Raw genomic sequence first — 16,278 nt, 5'->3', positions numbered from 1 at the left:
GGAGCCTTGATGTTTGCCGCATCTCGTTCCGTTGTTGGGCTTTCTCTACATTGCCCCGGGCCGCCTCAGGGTCACGCACCGATCAGCAATTCCAGATGTGACACTGTGTACCCGGAAAAATGAGACCTGACGCGCCTGGGGAGCGAGTCAGCATCTTTGGTGATTACCACAATGTCATCTTGGTATCTTGACACCACCAGGTGCTCAATGTGGATCGACAAACTGTGTTTGTCACGTCCGGCGACTCGAATGTCGGCAACTTCTTGCAGAACTAGATTTCTGCTTAAAGAACGCCGCTCAGACGCTCTCAGGGTTGATACTAGGGCAGTATCCAATGTTCTAGGAGCTAAGCCGGGCTGTTTGACGATTAGATACGCTCGTTCGTTGTTGGAGCGGAGTTTCGGATAGTATTGATCTATTAAGACTTCCGAATTGCATAATACAAAGCTGCTTTGCACTAAATGCTCTTATCAAAGAAATCTTCTGAATGTAGTCTGTTCCGCGGACCTTTCGCGCGTTTGATGGAGTCCAGTTCGCGATAGCAAATGTGTTATCGTGATTGGGTGTTGATCATCCCTGGATAAGGGCTGTTCTCGATGATGCCAGACAGGCCAGGCGCGTAAAAGCCGCGCTCCAACCCAAGTAGGTAGCAGTAGCGTAAAGTAGAACTTCTGCCGCGGATTCGCCCGCTCTGTCTTGCCTCACCACCACCACCTGCGGACAGCACCACAAACATGTCGAACATGTCGCTCTCAGACTCGGACCTATCGTCGCTTTCGTCGGCGCCTCCGTCCGACGAAGAAACGGGCTCCATGGCCATTGATGAGCCCGTCGGCATCGCGAAGTACTTCAAGAAGGAGTCCGAATCTCCGCCGCCGAAGCGGGAGCCCTCACCACCCCACGAATATGTGTTGGCGGATAATCCAGATATTGCAGTATGTTCCCGGAGGTTTCTATGATGATGAAGTCTCTTTCCAAGCTCTATGGACGCGTTTTGCACGTTTTCTGACCATGTTTGCTGACCTGTCGCAATGTGTAGTTCATTGTAATGTTCCGTGCGCGTTTTCACGATGCGTTCCCGCGATCTACACCACACTTTGGACCACAAGATGTTGAAAGAGGCGTCGCGGAATCTCCTCCGGGCGATCATATTGAGAGATTATTATGTGCATTTCTTGGATTGGTATTGAATCGGAAGAAGGATGTCGAGTATGACTGCCTCCTACGCCCCAGACCCTACACTCTTGGAAGATACGTCGGGAAGCTCCTTTTCGACCACCTATGTACCAATTCTGGTAACCATACATCAAAGCTAACTCGCTCGATCAATGCGCAGTCGGAATCACTACCAGCGTCCCTTGGAAGAGGCGATCCAAACCCACGCTTCTCAGTGGCCTAAGGCTTGGCAAGGCAAGAACCCTCTGCACGGGGGTCGCACTTTCGCAACCATGTCGCCAGAAGAACGCGTACGTCGCATAACTTGATTCAAAACTACCGAGAGCTTATCAGCTGACACTGTCTAGTTGCTGTTATTGAGATCCTTGATCCTCTGGTCCCTTGCCTCGTCCGATGCCATTCAGGCTAAAATCAAAGAGTCCTACAAACAGGCACGCCACGAAGACGACCTGAACCAACCACTCTCCGTCCAACCATGGGGTCGCGACGGCCTCAAGCGCAGATACTGGCTCATCGAAGGATTGGATGATACACATTTCAGACTGTACCGCGAGGGCAACCCTGCCCTTAAGAATGTTACCTGGTGGAGTGTGGCAGGAAATATCCCTGAGTTGAAGGCGGTTGCAGACAGGCTTGACGGCGAAAAAAGTATCCACTCCAAAAAACTAAGTGAGAGGATAAGGAACTCGATACCCCGCTTCGAGGGCTCAGAGGAGGTAAGCTGCTGCTATTGGCTGTGGTACATTTTCTCGGTGCTTACTAGTAGCAGAAACGCAAGCGTCGAGACTACCGGATTGCGCGAAAGGCGGCATTCGCTCGGCCGGAGCCTGGCTTCTCTCTATATGAAGGCCGTACACGCGGAAAGAAACTGAAATACACCTACTCCGATGACGAGGACATCTTCTCTGATGGCCTTCCTTCCACGCGGCGCTCAACGCGCAACACCTCGGGGATCTCCACACCCCCAGAACCAGCCGGCCCTAGATTCACAGCTAGTGGTAGGCAAATACGGTCCCGCGCAGGCGGCCTTTACGGTGAGACGTTGTTGAGTGGACAACGCGAGGACGGCGACGCTGGCGACGAGGGTAGACCCTCAAGGGGTCGGACAACTCGAGCAAATGGATATACAGAATACGAGGACGATGAAATGGACGAAGGTTCAGAAGCAGGACAATCCAGCGGAAATGAGTGGCAAGGAGGCGAAGGCGAGGAAGAAGAGGACAACGATTTCGAGGGGGACGACGAAGAGGAGCTGAGTGGGGATGAAGCAGTGATGAACGGAGAACCACCAAGCCTTGTGGTACAACTCAGGTACAATAAGGACAAGGCCCCAAGTAGCCCCAATGGGCCAGCAGAGGAACCCTTACAGCAAGATCCGAAGAGCAAGGAGGATGTGGCTAAACCGGTCACGGCGACTGGTGCCGAAGATGCACTGCAAGGACAACCACCACCCGCGCTGAACGGGCAATCCGCTACGGCACAGAGCTCCCAACCAGACGTGGTCGCAAAGTCTCTACCTGATGCTGCGGCTAGCACTTCTACTAGTGTTGATGTGTCGCAGCCGACTGCGACTGAGACGAAGACGCAAACGGCTTAAGAAAAAGAATTAGGCAAGAGACATATACTATAACACAGTACCATTGGTCGGAATCCCTCAGTGGCCGGTTCCCCGGTCTTGATAGAGTTATCCATCGGAATACCTTTCTTCTCAGACTTGAGACAAGACTCGCTCACATTTTTCTTCGAGGCGTTCTGTTCGTGGGTGGAATTTGTCGGGTTCAACTTTGCGGCAAAAAAAATTGTGCTGTTATTAGAAATGCGATGTGTGTGGTATGGAGTGCTTTCCCCGTGACTGCTATACTACTATATAGCATGACCATGCTGTGGATCGATTAGGTATTAGAGAGATGAGGACTCCAAGACATAACCTGTCATACCAGATGGACGGACCTCTTGCCGGGGCTGCTATGCGCTATGTACAGTACTTAAATTGCAAGATTGGGATGAAACAATAGAAGTTCCGTATCCCTCGGCTCTAGACACCAGAAATAGCGTGTAGAAAATGAAAGCCCCAGGCTATATACGAAAGCTTAATATCAATCAATCAATCAAAGCTCACTGGTTCGAAAGGATAAACGCCGTACGCTAAACTCCCCAAATGCAGACTTTACTAGACACCCACAGTCACATCAATACCTTTGACAACCATACAAATCAACTCAAAAAAGACAACCTAGTCAGCACCGGCATTCGAGAACTGGGCCGTGTAGAACTGCAAAAACTCCGCAAATGTCAGTGTCCGTCTCATTGGCATATGTGACCGAATATCTCGGCTTAGAGGAATAACCAATTGAAATGAAAATAGAAAGATATCTCAAGGGTTGGGGGGAAAAAGGAAGATAGGGCGACGCGAATGGATAATGGGATGGATGCACTCACGTCTTCCACCTTCGCCGCCATGTGAGGATCCCTGGCCGATCGCAAAGGAGGCAGCTTCCAGTTGTTCACCTCGTACCACCATCTCCGGATCTTGCTTCCGAGTGTCTGGCCACTGAGGGACGCGTTGCGGTTCCAGAATCGCCAGCCAGAGAGAGCGAGAGTCCAGACGGTGCCCTGGATTAGAGGGAGGAGGACCTATATAGACAATTCGTGTCAGTTTTGAGGACTCTTTTGCTTCCAGTTGACTTGTGCCAGTAGTGTATTGCAGGGGCAGACTGGTGTCCTACCTGGTCTCTGATGGTAATCCAAGCTACTCGGCCCCAGGTATCAGCTCCCCGCAAGCTGGCGAGATAGCTCTGTTCGAAGCGCAGATCGGGCAATGGGGGCAGATGGTGTCGTCGCGAGACGGGCTTGATCATGCGGTGAGGATCGACGACATCGGAGGGGATACTGCCTGCTTCGGAGGCGACATCGTCTTCCACGATGGGCTGCTTCTCGGAGGCTGCGGTGGGCGGGTTGACGTCGTGTTCCGGGGACGGCGCCGGGTTGATGGAGGCGGTTTGGATGACTTCGGGGATTTGGAGGGCGGGGTCGGTCATGATGGGTGGTATTTTATAAGAATGGATGTAGGTATCTGTGTGAACGGAAGGATTTCGGACCCGCGGGTTTTGACACCGGAGGGACTTAAAACTTGTAGATAGTAAGATTGAGAGTATAGACTAAAGCAAGTAGGGAGGAATGATGGGATAGTCCGGGCACGGAGTAACTCGTTGGTTCCTGCGGCCAATCAGCGGGGGGCAGCCATTACTCCCGCCTTTTTTGGATTCTGCATGGCTGCCCCTCCTTGACTTGGTATATCTCGCTGCTCTCTCCCTCCTCTCTCTTCCTTTCTTCTCCCTCTCTATATCCTCCCTTGCTTTTTCTATACCCTCTACCTGTTTTCTCCCCCATTTTCTCCCACTCTACCCTTCACAATGGCTGCTCCTCAAGGTTACCCTCTTCTGTGCCTGGAGAACCCCCTCCTCGGTGCGTGAGATTTCCCCTCTCTGCCTCTTTCTTATGCTGCTTACTATCCCCGGATCTTACATTGTTCAATGAGCTGACATACGGCATTCTGAATTGCTTCCTATAGACATCCAGGCTGTTGGGTATGTCACTTCTTCCGGAAACTCTACTTTATGATTAGACCCTATTTCAAGTATTCTAACATTGTCACTAGTGATGCCGCCCTTCTGCAGAAGTATGGTCTGAAGGACAACGATGCTATCCTTGCTGAGGACCAGCACATGGGTCTTTATGACGAGCTCTTCGCCAAGAACGATGTTAAGCTGATCGCCGGTGGTGCTGCCCAGAATACTGCCCGTGGTGCCCAGGTACTTAGATGACCCCGATCCCTTCCTACCAAGGTACACACGGACGGATGTTAATGTGAAGTCGAACTAGTACGCTCTTCCCGCCAACTCCGTCTGCTACATTGGATGTGTCGGCCGTGACAAGTATGCCGAGATCCTGAAGGAGGCTTGCGAGCAGGCCGGTGTTCACACCGAATACCGTGTCGATGATGCCCAGCCCACCGGCAAGTGCGGTGTCATCATCACCGGCCACAACCGCAGCATGTGCACCCACCTTGCTGCCGCCAACGAGTACAAGATCGAGCACTTGAAGCAGCCTCACGTCTGGTCTCTCGTTGAGAAGGCCCAGTTCTACTACGTTGGTGGTTTCCACCTTACCGTCTGTGTTCCTGCCATCCAGGCCCTCGGTGAGGAAGCTGCTGCTAAGAACAAGGTATGGGCAACTCCAAATGGTTTCATTGACAGCATACTGACCAGGACTTAATTACAGGTCTTCATGCTCAACCTCTCTGCTCCCTTCATTGCCCAGTTCTTCAAGGACCAGCTGGACAGTGTCCTCCCCTACACCGACTACACCTTCTGTAACGAGACCGAGGCTCGTGCTTTCTCCGAGAGCCACAGCTGGGGCACCGACGATGTCGTCGAGATCGCCAAGAAGCTGGCTCAGCTCCCCAAGAAGAACACCAACCGTCCCCGTGTCGCCATCGTGACCCAGGGCACCCTCCCCACCGTCGCTGCCACCGTTAAGCCCAACGGCGAGGTCGAGGTCAAGGAGATCCCCGTCCGCGAGATCCCCAAGAGCAGCATCAACGACACCAACGGTGCCGGGTAAGTTACCAACCTCCTATACAACCTAAATCACGGGAATCAAAATCTAACCACCACACAGTGACGCCTTCTGCGGTGGTTTCTGCGCCGGTATCGTCCAAGGCAAGTCCCTCGAGGACAGCATCGACATGGGCCAGTGGCTCGCTTCCCTCAGCATCCAGGAGCTGGGTGCCTCGTAAGTCCCCGAACCAACCCCATTTCTTGATTATACACATATCTAGCAGCCACTAACCCTAATGTCCGACATCTAGTTTCCCCTTCCCCAAGCAGGCCTACACCCCCATCAACCGCTCCTAAGCATCTCCACCAAACTCACCTTTGGAATCGTGGAGCCATAGCTGATACCTTTTTCTCTCATCTACAAAAATTTTCTTTTTTCCCTCTTCTTCTCTAAAGATTCAACCTTCTATACCCCTCACGTCCTTGACTTAACGTCTTAGACTATGCTGTTTTCATCAACGGTTCATGTATGCGGATCCTTGCTATCACGCTTTCCCTTTGGGTTTTACATTTACGATGGATAGATATCGCAGAGTTGCAGATGATGACGTTCTCAACAACGATTTAATGAAGAATTCAATATCTGAGTTGTATATATATAACGTACGAAAACAGAGTCAAATCCATTCCCGTGACTGGATTCATTCTAGGATTTGCTTGCTTCAGGGTAGAGAATCCAGGAATATCGTAAGTAATATCGTAGTATTGATGTAGCATTCTGTATGAGGCCGGGAAAGGATAAGGGGAGAACATGAGATAGAAATAAGTCATAACATGATGAAGAACTGAGAAGGAATAAGATAGATAAAGATGAATATGAATTCGGTTTCTTCTTGTAACGCTTGCGTGTGCACAGTTCATCCACGCCGTGGCCTCATACATAAAAAGCTAGCTAGCTGCATGCAATTTAATCATTCTCTTCACCCCCTTCGCCTTCATCATCAGCGCACAAACGTTAAGACCTTGAGATCATTATCATCATCGTCATCATCGTATCCCAGGCAGAGTCAAATCTCATCAACAAGCCTTCCCATTCTTCGATAACCCGCCGGTAACGGCTATGGATGGACGAGCATGATCCAATCCTATGGTAGTCTGGTCACGCCATTGTCGGAACCTGAGCTGTGGTAACGAGTGACAGAGGGTCTGCATAGCAATGACCGTTTCTCCTCTTCTTTCCCACCAGACCTTCCTTTACCAGCCTGATCCGACCACAACAGGATTAAGAGTTCGGAAGTAGATGGATAGGGTTGGTCACTCAGTCCTTTGGACAAACAGCTAGGTAGTCGCATGCTTCCTCAATCCTGCTCATGTCACTGCGAAAGAGGTGCTGAAATATGAGTAGCCACACTGACCCACCCACAGAACCTGGTTGAGTGGTACAGTCTTCGAGATCAGCCTCCATGGCCGCAAGGAGGGGTCTGCCCGATGGCACCGTATTGCGTGGCGGATTTACGACTGTTGGTGAAACCGGAACTAGGGAACCCTGTTCCGGACGGGAAGCTGCTGGCGATAAATGCATTATTGGCCCACGATGCATTACTTAGGCCGCTGGACATGGGTTGGCTGGACACTCCTAAGGAACCAGGGGTGTTTGCAGCGGTATCTACTAAGGTTCGGTCCCATGAGAATCCAGAAAGGCGGTGGTGCGACGTAGAGCTGGGCGAGGGCATCCAGGAGGAGGGTATGGTGCTAGGTCCATTGAGCGGACTGTGCCTCGAGGCTTGGTTTATCATGCTCTGCCGGAGCATGAGCTCATTAGCGATCATATCCTGAGTCGGTAGATGATGGTTGGGGCTGGTGATGTTTCCAGGCAGCATGGAAGCCGGGTAGTGTTGTCCCAGACCTGGCGGAGTCCGCGGCGAAGGCGCGTCACCGAGTTCCGGCGACAGAGCTGTGTTCCAAATGCTTGGAATACCGGGAAGGGCTGGTCGGGGGGTGTAAGAGTGGGAAGACGACACTCGGACGAGAGGTGCAGAACCAGTCACAGGGGGTACGAGTCCGGGGGGAGCAGCAGGGGTCTGCCTGGGAAGAAGATCCTCTTGGAAGATTGAATCCATGCTCGAATCGAAGAACTGGCTGGATGGTCGCTGTTGATTGCTGCTCCGTGCAAAAGCCAGCTGCTCTGGTACGGCCGGGGCATTCTCGTAGGTGTCAGATTCAACTAATCTTTCCACACCTTCCACAATCCGATGCATGCTAGCAGACATTGATGCAGAGGCGGCCTGTGACCCACCAAAGACACTCCTAGTGTCAATGTTGTGGCTGGGATCAGGTGCTGCCTTTTGAATGTCGTCCCGTTCGATACTAGCAGATGAGATCGTATGGTGATGGCCCGAGGGACTGGCGAAGAATTGCGAAGGGAGCCCTTCTTCCTGGTAAATGAATGTTTTCTTGTCTTCGTCGTCCACCAGGGCAATGGGTATTTTCTGAAGCAGGCAGTGGTTAGCACAGCGATTGAGGATAACAACAAGCACGTAGTATCCATACCTTGCTCACGACGAGATCCAAGCCATCAATAACAAATTCGCGGATCCGGTAGAGCATCTCCATATTGGGGTGATTCCTTTCTACCCCAGGATCGTTCATTCGGGGCTTCTGCTGGCCATTCGAGCTAAGATACCTCCGGGAAGTTGCCTCTTTGGCCAAGGGCGCAAAGCACAAGGTCTCTTCGTCCTCTTCCAGCAAATAGTCAATCTCAGGCAAATTCACTACATCGAACGTCGACGCAAGAAGGGTTAAAGTGTTGGCGTAAATTTTCCAGAACTCGATTATCTGGACAGCTAGAGGACTGTCCTTCTCTCCTTGATAGGACACCAATAGGCTGCTGGCCGTAAGGAGCCAAGAGCTGTAATTCCGAAGCGCCGGAAGGACACGTCGTGCGACAACAGTAACCTTATCAGGTCCGGTTTTGGCGTCTTTGTTGCTTGGATCCTCAACCGCAAACCGTTCTACTTCGGCCAGGAGGATCTGGAGCAATGTAAAGAAGGTCTTCACGTTGATCCGCTGAAAGAACGAGCGGGCATTGGATGTGGAATCCTCTAATAATTTGGTTCAACGCACGCCTCTACTAAGGAGAGAGTCGAAAAACTTACCACTCGTGTGAGTCCGCGAAAATTCCTCAGCAGCGATGTTGATCAGGCAGAACTTCTGTAAAGTACCTTCCAAGGAGCGTTCCTTCAGATCCACGGCAAGTTGGTTCAGAACTTCACTTTCAAGCTCGTCATGTTCAGGGAAATCAATCCCTCTGTAACACTGTGCGTGAAGGTATACAAACCAAGGGGCCAATGACCTTCCGGGAATGCCAGCGTCTTCGGGTCGGATCAACTCTCGTTTGACCCACGCATTCATGACCTTCCTGAATTCAATCTCAAGGTTACCCTTGGCTGAAGGGTGTGGCTCTTGAGCAGCCAACGCTCTATACAGATGGTAAGTGGCCCTTAGATGGTTCCCGTCGGCCAGAGCAATGACCGCCAATTGGTTATGAGGGGCACCGGAGGCTGGGTAAATCAATGTAGCCAGGTCGTAGTAACCTATGGCTGGACCCCAATTGCGGTTCTTGCTGACCAGTTCGGTCTCGCGGTAGCGCGAGAGATCACCGAGACGGATGAGGGTCGAATGGCATGATTGAAGGATGTGCGTTCTGAGGGCTTCGGAAGTTCGGATCGGAGGCTCCGCGGATAGATCTGAGAAAGAAACATGGCTTTGCTCAACGAAAGCCCAGGAAGAAACGGGGATGACAATGCTCACTGTCAGAATTGAATTTCCGCGCGACCTTTTCCAGCTCCGGGATGCCACCAAAGTGGGAGGACAGTTGTTGGATGTAAGCTCGATAGAATCGTTGACTTGATTTGATAAACTCGAGGTAATGTTTCTCGAGCTTCCGCCTCTCTACCGGCTTTTTCTTCTTTCCGCTTTCCTCCCGGAACTATAACGTAAATCACGAATTAGACACTGGCGGCCTGCGAACGAGCAGGGTGCTGATGCGACACTCACGCGAGAGAGCAATTTGCGGAATCGGGTGTTGATCTTAAGATGCGCATCCCAGAGGCGAGGTTCAACATCTACGGAGCGGGCAGTCTCGAAGTCTTGAAGGATAGCATTCTGGCAAGTAGAGCGGAATCTGCGACGGCAAGGAAGGGAGGACAGAGACGGTCAGATGATTCTGCGCGCAAACCCAAAGCACCGCAAGACGGCAGGAGGGGAGCAACTAACTCCGAAAGATAATGGGATATTTCAGCAAACGTAGGCTCTTTCTCGGCAAGGCTCTTGAGGAGCTCCTTTTCAACTTCGAGCGCGGTTCTGTATGATGCGGGATTTGGCATTAGAGACACGGGTCCACACACGGTTTGGGGGAACAAGAAGAATAATTGTAAGAGAAGTAGTGTCAGCGAGGAAGCGGAGAGAGGGGGATACTGACTGCCACGTAGTTTGGAACGCGGACGCCATGCTCAGGACCAAGAAAGATCACACCCGTGTCAGTCTAACGGTGACATTCGCCCGTCAGATGGCTATGGCTGGCTGGGAGTCTGCGGGCGACAGGAACAGTGAACGAGCCATCAGTCAGTAAGACTAGTATATACAAAAAAGCGAACGAGGGCGTGGAGGGCGGTCAGGACTCCGGAGTGACAGCCACTGGTAGTGAAGGGAAGAAGAAGGATGTGGATGCAGCAATGAGGATGGACCCCGAAGCGCGAAGACGAACAACGGAGGGGTTCGCGGCCGCCGCTCGTTGGAGAGAAAATCCCATATCACGGGAACTTTTCGACGCTCGTCCGAAAAATGGTTGAATGGCTCGGGATGCTTTGCCCGGCGGTCTTTTTTGTGGCTAGTGAGAGATTCTCAGATGTGTGATTGGCTGGATGGGTTGTGGCTGGTGCTCCGGCTCAGGCACCGAACCGTCCTCCTCAGTAACTTCCTTACAGTACGAGACGCCAATACCAGATGCAGATTTGCAAATCATGAACTTGTGATAGATACACGGATGTTGACTATGCGGTATTTTAGTAGTTCCGGGATATACTTCGATATTATGTTACTTTTCAGCTGGAGGGGAACCTGAGGATCCACACTGCAGATACTCATTGCAGAGAAGATCCCTATTACTATTAGCAGTGTGTCTGCATAATGCATATTTCAATTTAATTTCTTATGAGACCCTCTACTCTTTTGAATTTTTCCCGTCTATTGTCTAACTACTGCTGTAGCCATCTATAATTGGCAAGTCATCTGGCAATCTCCATCACAAAGGTACTCAACCCGCCATCCGGACTTTCCATCATCCATCCTCCACTAATCGCGGAAGCTATGACATCCGCTAAAAAAGTATCCCACCTCCAATCTAGAACTAATCCAGCCTAGTGGCTCACCAAATATTCGCTGGGCATTCCTCCATATTCCATCCATTCTTATACTAGTATAACAATAACACTATCGCAGTCTGTAAATATCTACATCATACTTTAAATATATTGTAAGCAATAGATATCTCCCCACCTTCCAAACAACCAGTGGAAAACCCAACTAACCCATCCAGACAAACCAACCACACTACCTCAATCTGCACACTGCTGCAGCCCATCCAACCAACTAATACAACCCTGACCTATCACAGTCTCCCAAACACTTCACCATCATCCACAACCAGCAACATCACCACTCCATACAAAAGACCAAAGAAAAATGTCCAAACGCTCACGCAGCACATCCCCATCTCCATCACCCTCACCATCACCACACTCCTCACCCTCTTCTTCCCTATCAAACCGTCCCAAAATCCCCTCCCTAGATCCCACAGCCACCACCACCCCCAATCAAGAAGTCATGCATTGCTCCCTACCGCCCCATCGGGAAACAATATCGTTTACTTCCTACGAAGACTACGAGGTGCATTACCGCCAGGCGCACGTCAATCGGTGTTCGCAGTGCGGGAAGAATTTCCCGACGGAGAGGTTTCTGAATCTCCATATTGAAGAGAACCATGATGCGTTAGTGGCGACAAGGAGGGAGAGGGGGGAGAAAACTGTATGTATCTATCCCACATTTGATCTTTCATGTTAGCTTGTGAAGTGTATGGTTCTAACGATGGGTATAGTATGCATGCTTCGTCGAAGACTGCGAACGCGTATGCTCTACGCCCCAGAAACGCAGAATGCATTTGATTGATAAGCATATGTTTCATAAGGTATACTGCCATATATTCCTTCATTACTTACTAAGACTAAGACTAATGGATGTATCCAGACATACAATTTCTACATTGTAAACGACGGCATCGACAAACAGACCTCTTTACTAAGAACGCCGCATGATCATCGTCGGCGGTTATCATCAGCTGCCCCTGGTCCTACTTCACCGAAGGAAGGGCGGTTAAGGTATCGCCAGACTTCCATATCCCAGGCTGATTCTGGTGCGAGTGCTCAGAAAGGCCCCCAAGCTACTACCCGACAAGATGCCGCTGCCGCTCCTGCTGGTGATGAGGGGATTGCGGAGCTGGAGAGGTCTATGTCCGCGTTGCGGTTTGTTCCGGCTAGTGTGGTGAGGAGTCGGGGGAAGCAGAAGTCTTGATTCTTCTCTTTTTGGGGGATTTAAGATGTGTGAATTGGATGACAATGGGTTTGTTTTGGTGAAAAGTAGTGGGTTACGGCTACTATAGATGGACTGCATGTATTCTTGATACCCGCTTCTTGCAACACGCAACGCTTTTATTAATACCCGGTTCATTCGATTAGAGAGCGGTCTCGTGGCCGAAAAGATCAATCCATGAAAGCTAATGGAAGTAGGGAAGTTGATGGTCAGTCCCTTGCCTTTTGTAGACTCCCAGCAGAGTAGAAGGCGACATCATTAGCCAACCGAGATGATGGCGATACACAGGAGCCGCTCCCCACCCCCACAAGAAAAGAAAACATAAACAGTTTATGTACACGGAAAAGAACTATGGAAATAAAGATGTCATATCCGTGAAGACATGGGTATACAACAACACCAGCAACTACCTAAGAATAACAGAAAACCAAATTGTCATTAGCAATCAAGGCAGTTCAGCCATTTGATCAAATCACGCAACCGAGACGGAAAAGAACCACAGACAGTGCTGGCTCCCCAGCGCTGTGAGAAATGGATTATTGCTTGGAAGGGTGGCGTGGCCTCGAATAACGAGGCGCCAGCCGAACTTAGAGCGAGGTGGACAGTTACATCTGCGTCTCTAGAAAATCAGCATATGTATCGAGACTCGATCCAACTAGATCCACAATCGCCCAGCTTGTGTTTCCTTTAAAGGTTCGTGCCCAAACACGCACGATAGCAACACTCAGCTGCTTCGCTTTATAAGGATTGGCAATAAAGTCCAGGTCGGGTGCCCCAGGGGGATCAACAGCCATGTCGGTTTCATCCATCATACTCTTGATCCACAGAAGTAGCTTTCGCTCGTGCTCTGACAGTCTCTGCTCGGCCTGGGTTACTGGTATGGACAGCAGCCAACGGCTAAGGAGGAAAGCACACTCCAAGCTACACAGCGAGTGCTGGATGCTCCAGAAGAACGAATGGGTTCGGGCCACGAAGTCAATACCTAGGCGGACTGGAATTGAGAGGGCATGGGCCGAATGCAAAAGAGCCATGATCAGACGAGGGCTTCGTGCTACTGGTGGAGATTCACCCAGAGCTCTTGCGATTTGCATGGGATCTTGCGTGATAAGACGACGACAAGGGCCCAAGTCAACGTGCAATCGGATATAAGCAAGCCCAAGAAGGGCAGTAGATGTGAATGCTATCGGACCTGCCGGGTTTTGAGGATCAATGCTGGATTCGGGTGTGCGTTTCCATAGCGCCTTCCAAGCACTCAGAGAATTGTCCAAAGCGGATAGGTCTTCTTGACGTAAGCTGGTCCCATGCATACTTGGGGCGGAGAGGCAGAGCTGGCGTGCGAAAAATATTTGCTGGATAATAGCGTGTATGAGGATATAGTTCCCAAGAGGGGATATTGGCGCTGAAGCGCTGGAAGTACTGGACTTGAAGAAAAGCCTGGCGAAAGCCTCCTGAAAGGAGACTTCTGGGCCATGCCTCGTGCGGAGGACACGGCGCCACTGAGCCGGATTTGAAGCCTTCCAGACGTCGTGCGAACAGGGCATGTTTAGCTTCAGTTCAGCGTTAAGAATGAGAGGAGGTATGTTGTACATGATGGAGTGGAGATTGAAGAAGCAGTAAACAATAAATTTGGTCCGCCGGTTACCTTCCCGTCGTATCCAATCCTCCCAGTTGTTCGGGTCGGGACTAGGAGGTGGCTCGACGAGACCATGCTCTCTCACGAGTCTCGCCAGCGTGCTCTGAAGGGAGAGCATTTCTCGTAACAACTCTGGGTGCCGTTCCCACGAAGCAAACACTGTAAGCAGAAGAAAAGTTCGAATCACTTCCATGTGAGCATCCGAATCTTCGGGTGCATATCCAGAAGGATCCGCTGGGTATAAAGTAGGATGCTGCTGCTGAAACGGGCTACTGGTATGGTTTGAAGCAGCGGACGACCCGCGAGAGTTGTGAAATCCAGATGCCGGTGACAGAAAGTTCCAAGTCGGACAAGCCACTTGCTTACTGTCTCGGCGGTGGAGACGCTGAAGAAGGATGGCCTTGGCTGCGTGAAATAGCTCTATCCCACGATTATTTTCAAATCGATAGTGAGACCCCGCAGCCGCCAACGCAAGAGTAAGCTCAGGTGAGCATTTTGCAACAGAGAGTGTAGGCACATGAATGAAAGGAAGGTGCTCGTTTAAGCCGTTAATATAGCCGGCAAAGAATCGAGACAGTGCGTGTCTCGAAGGCGGAATGAAGTTTTTGGGAAGAATATAAGCAAACTCATCGAGTTTCGACAGAAAGACTTGACGGTCTGCATTTGATATATCCCAGGCAGGGCGAGGTCCTTCATCACCAAACCCGAGACGGTCATCTACATCATGAGGTTCAGGTTGCAAGGACGGTAGTCGTGATCCAAAATTAGAAAACGACGGCTGTTCATCAGCTGCAGTCCGCGGGTCACTCATGAGCTCGGGACCAAGCCTCGCCATTTCACGGATGGGTGGCTTTGAGTCCATTGGAAGAGTCGTCGGCAGAATCGGATCTTCAACTGTGGAGAATACGCCAGAGTCCCAGTCGGACGACAGTCCTACGCTCTCCAGGAAAACTGTGAAATCTTGAACGGGGTCCCCTAAGTCAGCAAGATCCAGAATAGAGGGTTCGACGCCATAATTATCGGTTATCGCTCTCTCTGGGACGTGGGGAAGCGGCTGCGAGGTGCCCACGTGCTGTGAAGACTTGCGGATCGATTCGAGACTCTCCTGCTCACCCTCCAGGGCAACATGGCTTGCAGCGTGAGAAAGGAGGTTCAAATCATATCCCCAGGAAGGGTTGAAGTGAGTCGTTTCCACAATCGGGGGAGGCTGCACCTGCACCTCGGGAGGAGGCGGCGGCACGGGTTGGGTGTGAATAGGGACAGCGTCGGCAAGCTCTAGCATGCGGGACTCATGGTGAGTGGGCTGTATTATAGGAGGTTGGGTCTGAGGAACATCGTGGCTGTTTTGAGCACGATGCTCCCGGTTGGCTGCGGTCTCAGTTGGATGGACTAGCCGCTCATGTCGTACGAGCAGATCACTATGAAATTTCCCCCCATCTTAGCGCGGGGCGGCTGCGATGCAACGCGGGCAGTAACTTACCTCCTTGCGAAAGATTTGGAGCAAATATCACATGAGAAAGGCTTCTCCTTGGTATCTAGATGGCACACGTCAGTCTCGCGTGTGTGGGAAGGCCACAGGCAGCCGGGAAAGGCTTCAGGGTTACTCAACGGGTGCGGAGATGGCGCTGGAGGTGTTCCAGGCGCGCAAACGAGCGACTGCAATATTCACAAGACAAGGACTTGCGATGAGCGGGAGTGCTTTTCTTCCTCACTTTTCCCGGGGTGCCTCTGTCGTCCTCCATGGCGAATTGCCTTGGAATTGGACCATGTCCTTAGATGGGATTACAGGCGAGCGGGGAAGAAAAACTGTGGGGTCAACATGAGGGGGTTTTGCGAGTTAGAGTCACGTGGTGCCCTCCCGCTGGCTTCCGCCAAAAGAAGCCCTACCACTCATTTATTCTATTCTACGTGTGGAGGCCAGTCGTTCCTTCCTCTTTTCCTTCTCTCCCCCTGTCGATTTAGGTCACTTTCCCCGCGACAATCCCCGGTCGGTCTCCAAAGATTGAACGTCAAGAAGGGAAGTGCGGGCGATATTGCTGCATTGTGCGCCGGTCAGGTCTCTACGCATGATTGCTGCATCCCTTGGACGAAAGTTGACTCCGCCATCCCCACCGGTGCGGAGATGTTTACTTTGGGCGTCGATATCACGAACATCTCCTCACAGAGGCCCGCATTTCCATGGGGAGTCAGTTGGGGTTACAGCAGCACCCTGGATTCAAATATGAAAAGGGGGAAGATAATGTAGTTGTATACAAATTGAATATG

At 51.2% G+C, this 16,278-nt stretch overlaps 6 protein-coding genes across 6 annotated transcripts; 3 read left to right on the top strand and 3 right to left on the bottom strand.

Moving 5' to 3' along the window:
* Positions 1 to 734: 734 nt before the first annotated feature.
* An17g01350 (uncharacterized protein) lies at positions 735 to 2,773 on the top strand (the record flags this gene model as incomplete). Its single annotated transcript, XM_001398327.3, has 5 exons — positions 735 to 935; positions 1,040 to 1,209; positions 1,337 to 1,466; positions 1,524 to 1,892; positions 1,946 to 2,773. The coding sequence occupies 5 exons, from the start codon at positions 735 to 737 to the stop codon at positions 2,771 to 2,773; spliced, it is 1,698 nt and encodes a 565-aa protein (XP_001398364.3).
* Positions 2,774 to 3,409: 636 nt separating this feature from the next.
* On the bottom strand, positions 3,410 to 4,214 carry An17g01340 (uncharacterized protein; the record flags this gene model as incomplete). Its single annotated transcript, XM_059745462.1, has 3 exons — positions 3,410 to 3,448; positions 3,616 to 3,810; positions 3,903 to 4,214. 3 exons carry the CDS (start codon positions 4,212 to 4,214, stop codon positions 3,410 to 3,412), a joined length of 546 nt encoding a protein of 181 aa, XP_059602819.1.
* A 375-nt stretch (positions 4,215 to 4,589) lies between these two features.
* An17g01330 (uncharacterized protein) lies at positions 4,590 to 6,092 on the top strand (the record flags this gene model as incomplete). The annotated part of the gene is made up of 7 exons (XM_001398325.3): positions 4,590 to 4,641; positions 4,748 to 4,763; positions 4,835 to 4,988; positions 5,059 to 5,400; positions 5,458 to 5,795; positions 5,857 to 5,970; positions 6,047 to 6,092. 7 exons carry the CDS (start codon positions 4,590 to 4,592, stop codon positions 6,090 to 6,092), a joined length of 1,062 nt encoding a protein of 353 aa, XP_001398362.1.
* Positions 6,093 to 7,189: 1,097 nt separating this feature from the next.
* On the bottom strand, positions 7,190 to 10,120 carry An17g01320 (uncharacterized protein; the record flags this gene model as incomplete). The annotated part of the gene is made up of 6 exons (XM_059745461.1): positions 7,190 to 8,224; positions 8,286 to 8,836; positions 8,891 to 9,481; positions 9,546 to 9,723; positions 9,792 to 9,859; positions 9,973 to 10,120. The coding sequence occupies 6 exons, from the start codon at positions 10,118 to 10,120 to the stop codon at positions 7,190 to 7,192; spliced, it is 2,571 nt and encodes an 856-aa protein (XP_059602818.1).
* Positions 10,121 to 11,477: 1,357 nt separating this feature from the next.
* Positions 11,478 to 12,362, top strand: An17g01310 (uncharacterized protein; the record flags this gene model as incomplete). Its single annotated transcript, XM_001398323.1, has 3 exons — positions 11,478 to 11,819; positions 11,890 to 11,979; positions 12,039 to 12,362. The coding sequence occupies 3 exons, from the start codon at positions 11,478 to 11,480 to the stop codon at positions 12,360 to 12,362; spliced, it is 756 nt and encodes a 251-aa protein (XP_001398360.1).
* A 623-nt stretch (positions 12,363 to 12,985) lies between these two features.
* On the bottom strand, positions 12,986 to 15,755 carry An17g01300 (uncharacterized protein; the record flags this gene model as incomplete). Its single annotated transcript, XM_001398322.3, has 3 exons — positions 12,986 to 15,431; positions 15,494 to 15,548; positions 15,623 to 15,755. The coding sequence occupies 3 exons, from the start codon at positions 15,753 to 15,755 to the stop codon at positions 12,986 to 12,988; spliced, it is 2,634 nt and encodes an 877-aa protein (XP_001398359.1).
* Between the last annotated feature and the right edge of the window lie 523 nt (positions 15,756 to 16,278).

The sequence above is a fragment of the Aspergillus niger genome (assembly GCF_000002855.4).
Source record: "Aspergillus niger supercontig An17".
Taxonomy (NCBI): Eukaryota; Fungi; Ascomycota; class Eurotiomycetes; order Eurotiales; family Aspergillaceae; genus Aspergillus; species Aspergillus niger.
Note: the sequence above shows the minus strand (reverse complement) of the source record. Positions and strands in the feature narration are given on the sequence as shown.